Below are 14041 nucleotides of genomic sequence, written 5' to 3' on the forward strand. Positions count from 1 at the left end.
TGCAGCTTCAGTGAACCAAAAGATCGTTGAAAATAGCCATTAAAAGAAAAGTAGTATGATTAATCTAAAAATTACTAATTTTATTTTGTAGCTAGCAGTTAGGATTAAATGAGGAAACTATACCTTTAAATGTCTAATGTGAAACCTAGTTTGAAATATTAATCAGTGTAGACACTTGAATCTAAACTATCACCACTAGATTATTCATTGGGAATATCTCCTTTCTTTACTATTTTGTGAGGAAGAGGGATAAAATTGTCATGATAAAAATGAAGTACTGTGGCAAAATGGATACTAGCTACGTGTTTCTGGTGAGAACATGCTTGTGCAAATAATCCCACTGAAATCAGTAATATCTGTCCACCTAAAATATAGTAAGTATGTGTGTCACTGTTGTTTCATACAGGAAGTCAAAAACATGCCAACAATTGAAATCTAGTGTTAGCGGTCTGAAAGTACCAATAGCCCTTTTCTGCACCTGACCAGTAGACCAGGGCTCTCCCAACCCTATCTCCCCATGCTCCAGGCCCTGCCCCAGTTGTTCTGTAGAAGTGCTCATGTTTGTCTCCATCACAGCTGTGCCTTGACGCGAACACACAGACTAATTTTCCAGCTTGTCCTCAGATCTGTCTTCTCAGTATGGACCGACCCAACAACCACCAACTATATATGACCCAGCTTTCTTTCACCAGACCCAAGTCTGTCTCTGACATGTGGATTGCTTCCAGCTTTACCTTGGACTCTGAATTTGTCTGATGGTCTAGACTCATGGTAGAAAATGATGGTTGTCTCCAAACCTGTCCTTCTCCCCTCACTACAGCACTGAGAGATGGAGCCCTGGCAGGGGAAGCCCCTGGTCCAGTTGGTGTGTAATGGCACTTGCTTTCCTCTTTCTTAGGGAGCAGCCTACCCATATGGTTTCCAACATTTGTTTTCTTTCCTTAAACGTAAACCCATACATAAACTTCCTGATACAGGCCATAATAATGTTGTAGTTTGGTCTCATCTAGACTGATTGCTTGTACAGCCCATTTAGTAATTCTGTCTACTCTCTCAATTTTCTAGAGATTAAAGAAATTCATTTCTTCCTTTTCAATGTGAATTCTTGGCTCCTCAAAACCCCTGTATTTCTTCCTTCACAGGTGCAGGGTCAGGGACTTTGTTGTTTGCCTCTCAAACATCACTGAATTTGATACAGCAGCTATGAGGTAGGCAAGTATTGCTACCGTCCACATTGAGAAAAGAAATACAGCCAAAGTTGGTAGCAAACTTTAAAATCTTATTTAGGTCATGAGCTGTACCATGGAACAGCTCTGGCAGACCGAGGAATAGAAACCAGTTCCCTTGCGTCTTATCCCTTGCCTCAAGCTCAAGGGCCATCTTTTTTTTCCTGCAACTGTGTTCCTTACATGCGTTTAAAAAACTTTTTTTTTGGAGCTTATTTCTGGGTAAGCATATTTATCCCCTAAAAATTTTTGAAGATGACTATACCTATTAAAAATGTAGTAGAGTGAAATATCAATTCCAATAGTGTCAACTGATATTTAGAATATTTAGGAGGTAAAGAATACAGACATAGTAAGTAGAAAGCAAAGAGTGAAAAATATAGCAAAAATACCCTGAGATTAAAGCACTAGATTAGATTTGTCAGATGAGTGATCACAGTATTGAAAGGGGGGGGGAAAAAAAAAAAAAAAACATTAAGCTTTTTAGAAAAACAATGGCAGCAGTGTAAATTCTTATGAATCTCCCAGTATCTGGGTATCTGGTTGTGGTAATGGAAGGAGAAGCATTTTTCTTTTGGCAAGATCTCCACAACAAACTCTTCTACAAAACAGGCAATATTCGATAGTGGCAGTGAAATGAAGAGTTTCTAGCTCTCTGGCACCAGCTCCAATAAACTGTGCCTTTTGGGAGCTTAAAGTCTAGTTCAGTGGGAAATCCAAGAGCTCTTTCAGTGTTTTATTCTTCCAAAAGATAGAGCAGGAGGAAAAAAAAATATTCAATAGCAGAATTAAAAGAAGTGTTGCTCAGAAAAAAAAAATAATAATAAAATAAAATCATTATGGTTCATAAGAAAGCCCCTTTCAATTAGAAGAAATGAACACCTCAACTGCAAAGTCTATGAACTAATTCTAGCACAGTGTGAATGCATAAATTTTCTCATCAAGTGTCAGCTTTGTAGCTTCCTCTGAAGCCTATCTAGTTTAACATTGTTTAATTTTTATCATTTTTCTATGATCTAATTTGACAAAAAGATAGTAGGAGTGAATCAGCTATATTCTGGTCAGTTCAAGTGAATAACATTGATCCAGTCTCCCTGAGATTGCAGAAACTACTAGAAACCTCTTCACAAAAAAAAAAAAAAAAACAAACAAACAAACAAAAAAACCACCTTGAGAAAATATTAGAAAAGTAAGCCTTCAACCAAAAAAACCACCTCTCTGATTATAACAGAAGGTTAAACACTATGGGTTAGAAATAACAAGCTGTATGCCTATACCTTTGGAAAGTACAAAGGAAGAATCTACTTCTTCTAAGCAGCATGTGATAGTTGTAGTGAACTTTCATGATAAGTAGGAAGTTTTTGAATATTAGCTAAACTGTGATCAACAGAAGTCTATTTTCATTTGGTATTACAATTGTTATTGATCTGTTTCAGAAACACAGTTTTACTTTGTATCAAGAATGAAGTGTATGGTAATACTTTTCTCCTATAATGAAAGGTTGAGGGAATTGGGCTTCTTTATCTTGGAGGTTTCAGGGAGACCTCATTGTGACCTTCCAGTACTTGAGGGGAACTTATAAGCAGGAGGGGACATTTTACACAGTCTGGTAGTGATAGGATAAGGGGGAATGGCTTTAAACTGAAACAGTTAAAAAAAAAAAATAGGTTAGAAGTTGGGAAAAAAATCTTTACTCAGAGGATGGTGAGGTGCTGGCACAGCTGCCCAGAGAAGCTGTGGTGCCCCATCCCTGGAGGCACTCAAGGCCAGGTTGGATGGGGCCCTGGGCAGCAGAGCTGGTAGGGGGGCAGCCCTGCCCCTTGGCAGAGGACTGGGACTGGTGAACTTTAAAGTCCCTCACAAGGACAACCCAAGCCATTCTGTGATTTAGTGATAAGGAGCAGCTAATGGGATTACGAAACGAAAACATCACTCATTTTACCAGTATACTATGAGAATAACTATTTATTTATTTGTTTGTTTGTTCGTTCGTTTGTTTTGGTCAGTGAGTACTCTTTCACAGACTGTGCTTAAAAGCTAACTGTAACATCACAATAGGATGAAGGATATAGTTCCAATCTTGGCGTACACATTCTGACTGTTACTTCTGTAATGCTGATTAGCTGTTAATAAAGTAATTGTCTATCTGTCCACTTTTCCTAGTCCTTGTAAAAAAAACTGACAATAATATAACAAAATATAATTTGGAAACATGGCTAAAAGTGTTATGATGAAACTGTGGCTGGGAAAGAAATAATAGAATCGATCATGCAACTATTTCAGTTGGAAGGAGCCCTCACAGGTCATCTCATCCAACTCTCCTGCAATGAACAGGGACATCTACACTTAGATCAGGCTGCTCAGAGCAGACTGATCTTGACTGTCTTCAAGGATGAGGCTTCCACCACCATTTTGGGCAACCTGTTCTTCACCACCCTAATTGTAAAAATACTTTTTCCGTATATCCAGTCTAAATCTCCCCTCTTTTAGTTCAAAACCGTAAAGACAATAAATAGTAATTCTAGTAATGTTATTTAGGATGTACTTCATCAGTCAACCAAGAAACTTGACACGAGCATCTTAAAGGAAAATTTTCAGAAAGTACAAAATGTCCTCCTTTTAACAAAGAACTGTGCTAAAATCTAATAGTAAAGCACCAAAAGTAGTTACATTGTTCTTTCTCAGTAGTATACAAATATAAAATACGCCCAACAGAATCACTAACATGCATAGATCTGTGAGACAGTTACAATCGTCAAAGAAAAGCAGAAGGATAATCAAGAGATGAGTTTGTAAAGCTTCCAGTTGAACTGAGACGTCTCACCTGTCAAAAATCATGTTCCATTGCACCCTCTAAATTTTACTGCATATCCTGAGTTTGATAGGCTTTCTGCAGGGGAAATGCAGCAAATCTTGGGTCTTGTTTTCAAATGACCAGAATGTTTTCTCACAATATAAATTTTACATTTATCTAAATTCTAATGGAGAAGTTTCTATTGTGTATTCTACAGATTCTATTGCATTCTACATATTCTATTGTATAATGTATATACCATTTCCATTTTTTTTTCTTGTCCACGAAAATAGATACCATATGTTTTCTGATTGTTCAGTGTGCATGTTTATCTTTCAAAGGAGGTTAAGGAAATGGATTGTTAGGAGAGAGATTTAAAAGATATAATTCTACAGCTCTATACAGGGGGTTATTGGAAAGTATCAGCAAACAATTTATAGAGTCCTACGTTTTCCTATACAGTGTCACATATATTTCTTTTCCAAGCATTGTATTTCCTGTGTTTTTATATGATGCTTGTTCTTTATTTCTCTTACACTGTGATTTGCTTCTCTTGTTTCTGATATTATTACAAACAAAAAAGACGATCAATGAAATAAATGTGGTGATGTGGTGATAATTTTATTAAACCAATATCAGAGTGCCTCTTTCTTCACTTCAGTCTGTAACCATATTATCTCCAGCTAAAATTATTTTGCTCATGTATTAGGAATAGTAATGTGAAGCTCTGTTTTTGGAGTCGTGTGGCTGGAGGAAAATCATCAGTGATTAAGATAGAAAACTTTGAAGTAGTTAAATAAAAAAAAAGGAGAAGAAAATAAGAAAAACACCCTAAATCTGTAACCATATTGTTTTGTGTTTTCTGGCTTCTTTGTGCTCTTAGGCAGCTCAAAGAGGACAAAGACTTGCCACTATAAAATAGATGAGAAAATCTGTTTATAACGATTGCTTATGTCACCTTTAAGCAAAACATGCTGTTCCATGGAAACATGCATGTTGTAAGAAAGAAAGAGGACTCAGAGGAATTCATTAGGCTTTATAAACCTCTAAGCAAGATGCACTAGATTGGCCCTCTAGGGCCAACTGCAAAGATTTTCAAGTCAATCCACAGAATCAACAATATGTAAGAGTTTTCTTGATGAGTCTTTCCACTTTATACGGTCTCAGTAATTGCTTTGGCTGCATGAAAACTTCTGGTGTTAGAACCACTGGAAATTCACAAGCATTGTCCTCCCCCACGTTGCAAAGCAGAAACCCACTATGCATTTTTCATCATACGTAATAAAAGCTTTTGATCCAGTAGACTGATTGATAGATTATAATGGTAAAAGAATAAGGGGCTTGATCAGTTTTCAAATGAAATTGAAAAGAATTGGAACAAGTATATCATCGTTTAAACCATTGCTTAATGAATATAGTCCATCTGCTTCCTTCTCACTGAGTTTCGGTTTACTAGTTTGCCTTTTTCTCGACTTCTGACAGGTGAGGAATGATCTGACTGGTGTCCTGTATGGTGAAGATATTGAAATTTCAGATACTGAGAGTTTCTCCAATGACCCTTGCACAAGTGTAAAGAAGCTTAAGGTATGTGCTGCTGCTTGAGAAATAAAGTACTGATTATGTTGTGACATTTGACTTTTTTTTCCTCTGAAGAGGAATAATAAATGAAAATTTGCATAAGAATACTGTAGCATGTAGTTAATAAGGTTAACAAATGGCATTTTGAGGGCCTACTTCTGCTTAATTCAATAAATGTTCATGTAATAAAGGTTTTTATAGTTCCAGATAGGACAGAAAGTAAAACAAGTTTTTGCTGGCTTACTATTTGTACCTAAAGCATCAGTCTTAGTCATATATGTGAGAAAGTTCTTAAGTTTTAGACTCAGAGCCTTTTTAAGCTGAATTATATGTAGAGAAAGCATTGAGTATCTTTGCATCAACTTCATTGCATTCTAGATTGAATTATTTGCTTATAATCATTTGCATTATTGCATATGAATTGTAGGAAAGAAATGAAAGTTAAATTTGGTAGCAGAATATATATATATATAACATCTTAACATCTTTTTCTTATTGTAATAATTTTTTAGGTTCTTGGCATCTGCTCAAATTAAAACGATATTTTAGCAATATTATGAAGTGCAACCAATCATGAATTAGACTTTGGAGATATGAATCTTACACTGCATGTGAGCATAAAAAAATATTCAAGCTGCAAGAGAAAGCATTTTTAAATAGTGAAAATCAAATCTTATCTTGCATCTGGTATATAAAGTACAGAATTAAAGCCTCAACCCTGCAGATATTTAAATATGTGTAGAAAGGCAGAAAAAAAAAACCTAATAAATGGAACACTATTTAAATACTAAAATCTAAACAAAGATATCAGCTTATATAGTTTTAGGCCACTACTGAGATTAACTGGAAAAGGTCAGAAGCATGGTAAACTAAGGCTTCATTATTATTTTTGCATAATAGAGATGCAAGCTCGAATGCTTAAAGTATAACTAGATAAACATCATGTTTATATATTCACGGCTGTCTGGTCTAAGTTTGTATTTCTTATCTCTTGTTGAAAAGACTCCAGTATGTGTTATCAGCAAAGTCAACATTTTTGGCCAGGTATTTAACTCCTGGTATCAGAAAGCTAAGAAATTCAAAGACAGCTATCTAAATCTTAATCTTAATCTATAGGAAAGATCAGATTAATCTATCAAACTATATTAAAGTTATCCCTTGGTTTCCTCTTAAAAATCATTAATTACAAAAATTAATAACCATATATATATACAGTCACTTATTCTTTATATGGTCATTTGTCCTTAGGTATACATGTCAGGCACAATTTACCTGTCCAATTCTGAAAATGTTCATTCTTTCCTTTAAGGAAATATAAATTTACTGTAAGTAAACTGGTGGCTGCTTACTGTTATTGTGATGAAAAACAAACATGAAATACTTTTTCTTTCTGTAAGTACATTTAAATTAATGAAATGAATGTTTGTGCAATACAAAATAGAAATATCTACTATGATATCTTTTATATTTTCCACAGTAACACCTTAAGTTTTACTACATATTGACTCCAATTTCTTTAAATCACAGTTAGAAAGTAAATTTACACTTAAGGATATTGTTAAAACTCATTTTTTGTAGCTCAGAGAAGGGGATGTTGAAGGATATGCATTTGTACGTCACCTTAAATATGCTGTGAGGTTCTAAGCATGCATCATCTTCTTGAATGATCAACACTTCTGCTTCCAGACAAAAAAAAAATTGCAGTATATGAATTCAAGTTCAATGGAATAATTTGCTTCTAGTTTCCCAAATACAGTAGGTTTTTTTGAATGCTGATCAAACATGATCTCCATTTAACAATAAAGTTAATTAAATTTTTAAAATTTAGGCCAAGGATAGATTTGGATGCAGCCTCAGTCTAACTGAGTGACATGCATGCGCTTACATAGATATCAAGATTTGTCAGAGTGTTGTGTTGGTGGGAGCTGAAATCCCCTAGTTCACCCTCTCTATCAGTAATTCCATAGCTTAAGTTAGAGACTCACCTGTAGTTATGCAAATGGACATCCAAGCCTTTAGAAGGCAGAACATATGGATACCTGTATAGGTAAAGTTACCCAGCTAAGAGTAAATTTATTGATAACATCTTGACTGTTAGATATATGGTAGAGAATATGACAGAGTATCTGAGCAGTGCAATTTAGATATTTCTTAAAGAGCCTGCCAAAGCGTTGACTCTTCCTGACAGATGAGATATTGTAGCAATCCTTCTCTGGAAAGCTGTATAATACAACAATGTGGTTTTATTCATTAGAAATGAGACAGATTAAAATGTGATTGCAGGAGGAAAGCTCTGCAGGCTGAAAAAGAAAAAAGAAAATAGCCTATTCCAGCATAATGTGCGGAACTCAAAAGCTGAAGAGGTTAAAGAGTGCCTCATATCTGGAGTATTAAAAATTGCAGTGGAGTAGGCAATGTTTTCTTCATCTCTCAATAGATCATCTTAGATATCTTGACTCGCACTCTCTTCAGGGTTCACTGTGCCAGCTGCCAGTAGTATCAAAAACACTTCATATTTAGTGGATGAATAATATCCTCACCTGTAAGGAAGAAGGAAACAGGAGAGGGATTTCCTTTTAGGACTGTCTTTATAAAATATGTTTTTATGGTGAGTCCTCTACAGCTATGGTTAAATGCAATCTTATTGTTCTTCTTTTTTTTTTTTTTTTTGAACTTCAGTTCAAAGTGTGGAAACATATGTATTGCTTACTGAGGGGCAAAGCTTAAATGCTGATGTTGCAGCTGTTCTATTCTAGGAAGAATAACTATGACAGCTCACTATAGGGCAAATGGTCTAAACTCTTGTCTTCTGAAGTAAGCACAGTTTTTTGAGTTGCCTTCCTTCCATGATGTTTTGAATCATCTAATTGATCACCTGCCCTGTTCCATGACTTAAAACATTCTGTCAGGTATGCATTAGTTCTATACAATCAATGTAGAACTCTTTGAGAAGAATACTTGGCACTTGCTGTGCTCCACTGGGTGATCCCTTTGAACCCTACATGAGAGTTGTGCTGCATTAACTTACATCAGTTCTCAAGGGATTGATGTAAAGAAATAGTGCAAATATGCGAGGAAATAATAATAGTTGATTTAACAATATGACTAAGGGAAGGAAAAAATTATGTCCCAGTGTCTGATGTTTATCTTTACATAAGATTATAATACGGACATATGTTCAGAGCCATGACCACTGAAATAAAACCTACTTCTGATAAACTGCTTTGCAGCCTTCCTTCACCATATGGAAAAAAAAAATAAAAATAAAAAATCTACCTGATTTATTGAGGAGTTATGTGCAGCCACAAGAATTTGAAGCTTCAGGATCTCCACAGATCAGAGTCAGCAGACCAGACCCAATCCTTGCTTCAAATGGATCTGAACTTATTTATCGTACTGAATGTTCTTCATCTTCCACGCACGGAGGAAAAATGTTAGGTATAGAAGATGAAGAGCTATTGTGCAGACTTTCCTAAATGATTTCCTTTTACATATATATCATTGTATTGATATCTGCATGGTTTGTAAAGAATGGGAATCTCTTATCGTTTCCCTTACTTGACTAACCAACTAAAATTATAGATTATAAATCTGTAGGAAAAAAAAAATAAAGATATTATGCCAGATACTCCCAGGCAGCTTGACTCCACGGTCTCATACTCTCCATTTAACACAGCAGTATCCCTGAGTTATACTGAAAGTCCAACTCAAAATTTCTTGCTTACCTTGTGCTACATTATGCTTCCTTGATTTCTTATCTCACTCTAGGCGCCTTCGTCTGTACTCTTCTTCCATTTTCTCCTGAGAAAAGCTTGCTTTCTGAGACTGCAATTTTCCTAATTGTTCTAGTAACTATCAAGCTTACAATTTGCTGTAGTGTTGAAAATCCTAATTGCTGTTACCTCCCCAGCTTTTTGCTCCCCCTTCATCTAATCCATGTATGTACTCATTGCCCAGATTCCTTATTTGATGTCTCTTCTTTCCCTACGCCTTTTTTTTTTTTTTTTTTTTTTTTTTTCTTACTGGATCCTACTCCAGCCATTTTTTTAGTTGAATGTCAGCTTTACATTTCTGGATCCATTTTTGGCCAGTACTGAACATGTGTGGGTTCTCAGTTCCTTCCAATGCTCTAAATGGTTATTCCTTATAAGGTTAAGATGAGTGAGGGGAGACCTTATGGTGGCCTACAGCTCCTCATGGGCATGCGGAGGGGCAGAGCTGAGCTTTGCTCTCTGGTGACAGTGACAAGACCTGAGGGAACATCATGGAGCCATACCAGGGGAGCATCAGGTTGAGGATTAGGAAAAGGCTGTGCAGTGTTGTACAGCCAGTGAGCAGTAGTGATATGCATTCACTCCTCTACACCCTGCCTACTCTCTCTGGTGTTCATAAAATATGAGGCAGTGCATATAATGTTTTCTTAAAATTAATTCTCATCGTGTTAATAAAAAAATGGCAAGTAATTTATTCAATTTTAATAATTCATTGCTGTGTCACTTGTTTTTTTCAGCCAACTTTTCCTACTCATATTAAATATGTAGTTTTATGTTCAAGGAGGTCAAGCAATTTGAAGACAGAGTTCCAAAAGTGACCAAAATGATTGCTACAATTTGAATATTAGAAAATGTGGATGCATGCCTTTTTTCCACATAAGTCCTAAATCTATTATTTGTTCTTACAGAAAAACTGTAATACTCTTGTTGTCAATGAGCATAATTCGTGTGATTTGCTTGCTTAGTTTCACATGACCTCACTAGATTTGTATTAAAAGAATCTAATCTATTTCAATAAGATTTATATTGCTTTATCAATCTGTGGCTGGCTTTAAAACTAAAGTATACTTATTTAAAATGCATAGGTTCAGAACGAACAAAGCATGTTGTGTATTTTATTATTTTATGACCATGCTAAGACTAATATGCAAGGGGTGCTCCAAAACTAATGCCTCCTATATTATTGTATTGTCCCACAACATCAGTGGAAGATGTTGTTGGTATATCAGTAGAGGTTGAACCTTCCCACCAGTATCCTGTTATATGTTGTTACCATGAGACAGATGGCAGCAGAGGGACAGTCTGACAGAATGACATCTGACGTGGAAGCGTCACTGAAGCAAAGGTGTGTCATTGAATTCCTTCATGCAGAAAGAAATGGCAGGCTCTTACTCATCACTGGTGAAAATTCCTAGCTAATGGTGATGACTGTGTTGAAAAACAGTGTTTTGTAGCTAAACATTTGCTCTCTCAGAAAGTGTTTTGTGCTTTTTGTGTCTCTTGTCATTTCCATGGAAATAAACAGGAGACATTACTTTTGGAACAACCTACATAGATTTCATGCACTGAATTGCAGAAGCATTAGAGTATTTTTTCTGCATTGTTCATCATAATATTTCATGCTGACCAGAAAATAAACATACAAATTACCTAAATTGAAAATCTTTGATAAACTGATTTAATTAAAGCTGAATTGTTTTCACCACTGAAAGACACAGTGAATCATCTGTTTCATTTGTTCCTTAGAGAGGGAAAGAGCTCTTAGTAATTGTAATAAAGTATTTTATAAAATAAATGACAGATCACATTTGCTCAACCTATTACTGAGAACCCAGGTAATTTTTTTGTTTTCTGTTTTATAGAAGTTACCCTTAATTTTTCACATGTGAAAGAATAGCAACCTAATTCCTGAAGGAATATTTTGCTGCATATGCTCCTGAATTTAGTAATATTATGTTAATGTATTGCGAAGTATGAAAGTAAAATAATGTCTTTTGACTTTAGTCATAGATTCACAAGGTGTGATTATATATATTTTTTTTTTAATGTGTGGAGGTGGAGGGACTTGGGAAAAGGGGGATTGACAATGTGTTACAGTGAGTGTAGAGGAAATGTTGAATGAATAAAACCTTTAAAAATTTCTGAAGATGATATAATATGAACACATTTTATCTCACTTATGAATCCCAGTTCTCTTTTCTTCACATTATTAATTTGTATAAACAGTAAAAAGTATGTAGTTTCAACTGTTTTTAATAGTAATAATAAAAGAAGAAATGTTGCAAGACATCAAAAGAATATTTGCTAATGCAGTGGTTTTGAATAGTAATATTTGACAAGATAAACATTACATTTATTTTTCTCATTGGCTCTATTGCTTAATAATTTTCTTCAGACACCTCAGCTGCCCTCTTGCAGAGTTTCAAGATCTTGAACTTGCAGAAAATGCAATAATTCTGAATGAACTTTGCTGTCTGCAGCTGTGATCTGTTCCAACTCTGTATATGATTTCAATGGCCAGCTGAAGTTGTTTCTGGAAAGGCTGCATCAGTATTTAACTTCCCTGCATCTTATTTAATCTACAGGGTAATGACGTTCGGATCATCCTTGGCCAGTTTGATGAGGAAATGGCTGTGAAAGTTTTCTGCTGTGTAAGTAAATATGTTTAATTTCATATCAGAATAAAAATATAGTACATTTATATAAAAATATATGAGTATAAGCATGTCTTCATGTGGTTCAGCTTTGCAAAGACTTTTAGCTTCAAGGGAGGTTACATATGCTTAGCTTCATTTCTGTTTCAATAAAATACTTTGCACTTGACTTCCGAGGAATTTAGCCTTCGTGGTTAGCTTCTCATTATTGCTTTCCTCTAATGGAATTAAATACTGTATTGAACTTTAGCAGTTCTTTTCATATCAGGTCCTGAGAAACACTTATACGTATGTAGCAACAGATGCAGAGAACTTCCAGTTTTGCATTATGTCCAGTAGTTGTGTTCTGGTGTCTCTGTGTGTGTGTACGTATGTATGTATGTATTTTTGCATATTTTGCTTTGAATTAAAAATTTAAGCAGTTCCTATGTGGGCTAACAAAACAATTCTAAAATTTCTGCTACCCAAAGTATTGTTAATTGTACAATCATCATTTACTTTCTTACTACTGTACATTTGATATACTCTTACTGACAGAAGATACTATTTTGTAAAAAAAAAAAAAAAGATTGTGAAGTAAAAGAACTGTAGTAAGACCAGTATGTGTAATTTCACCATATATATCATATATATCTTCACAATCTATTTGTGTGTATTTGAACGTACTGCAAACATGCACAAGCAGGAGTGAAACGTGGATCTTTTTTGTATCTGCTTAGTAAATAAATAAATCACAATGAATCACAAGCAGGCAGATTTTTTGTGACTTTAGTTTTGGTATTTTGATATTCACTTGGACAAAGTTACCTATCCTAGCAAAGGAAAGAAAGGCAAACATTCAAAATCTGGGTTCTTTATGTGCCTCGCCTGTTGGCTGTTATTCAGCAGTTATAGTTGCTGGCAAAATTTGGAAAGGAGATATTGCAGAGTATATTTGGAAGGAGCAATATCTATGAATCTGTGCATCCAAAAGGAAATGGAAAACATTATTTCTTTCTCATTTTTCTCATCTCTGATCAGTCTTGGTATATAGATCTTTTTGTTCCAGCATTTAAATAGACTGACAAAGATAATCTCCTATTTTTCCATTCCTGCAATAAAGACAACTCCTTGTGTGGCTTGTATCCTCCACAGATCTTTGATAGCTGGGCTTCGTTTGCCCATCTGAGGTATTCTGGTCACAACTGTCTGCCAACCCAGTACTAGACAAGATACTGACCTCACTAAGGCTCCTGCAGTTAGTCTGCTGTTGCCTTCCTCTATGGTTTTGTGGCATGTTTGTGTACCTAAAAGGATGCTAAAGAAATCCTAGAAACCTCTCTGGGTAGGGTGTCCTCTTGTCCTTACTGTTCTAGTTTGAAGGATTTATGGTAGATCTATCTTGCACACAAGAGCCTGCTGCAGCTTGCCACAGCAGCTGTTAGATACTAACTGGAGAAGCCTGTGTAATTCAAGTTCCAGGAGTGAAGGCTTCTTCTAAAGTACATTAATGTCAGAAATAATAAGGTGGATTTTTCTGTAGCTTGGAAAAATCCAAGAGATTATGTATTTATGGTTGTATAAATGTATTAATATGAGAGTTCCAGCAGGAGAGGACAGTTCAAAGTAGGTCATTTATATACTAGTGCACTACAATATGTCAGTAAGCTTGCTACTAGTCATGAAATATATCGTTGACTCATGCACTTCTACAGCTGTGTGTCTAAGAGCACAATAACTTAGATATGTCAAGTTTTTTGACCCCCTCCCCCACGTGTAACTTCGGACAGGTTTGTGATTCTCTTTTATATTTTGCAAGGTAGTTTACGTCAGTCAGAGCAACGCTTTAGGTTTGTTAAAGAAAGCCTCTATTGTATCAGAGGAAAAAGACGTATATTCATTTCTGATTGTGCTTATGACATGAATACTATTTGTAGAATAGAATGATTTCTGTAGATTGGAAAGTCTTTAATGTCTATATTGTTTTTCTGGCTGTATCCTAAAATTATATGCTGTGAAATTTCCTCAGGACCTCTA

At 35.3% G+C, this 14041-nt stretch overlaps 1 protein-coding gene across 1 annotated transcript in view; it reads left to right on the forward strand.

Moving 5' to 3' along the window:
- Window positions 1–14041, forward strand: part of GABBR2 (gamma-aminobutyric acid type B receptor subunit 2) — a 444892-nt gene that overhangs the window by 207280 nt on the left and 223571 nt on the right. Inside the window, exons 4-5 of the mRNA XM_085220593.1 lie at window positions 5503–5604; window positions 11957–12022. Of these exons, the coding sequence (XP_085076719.1) occupies window positions 5503–5604; window positions 11957–12022 (168 nt within the window). The remainder of the gene's footprint in view (window positions 1–5502; window positions 5605–11956; window positions 12023–14041) is intronic.

Source organism: Meleagris gallopavo, chromosome 3 (genome assembly GCF_905368555.1).
Source record: "Meleagris gallopavo chromosome 3, MGAL_WU_HG_1.1, whole genome shotgun sequence".
Taxonomy (NCBI): Eukaryota; Metazoa; Chordata; class Aves; order Galliformes; family Phasianidae; genus Meleagris; species Meleagris gallopavo.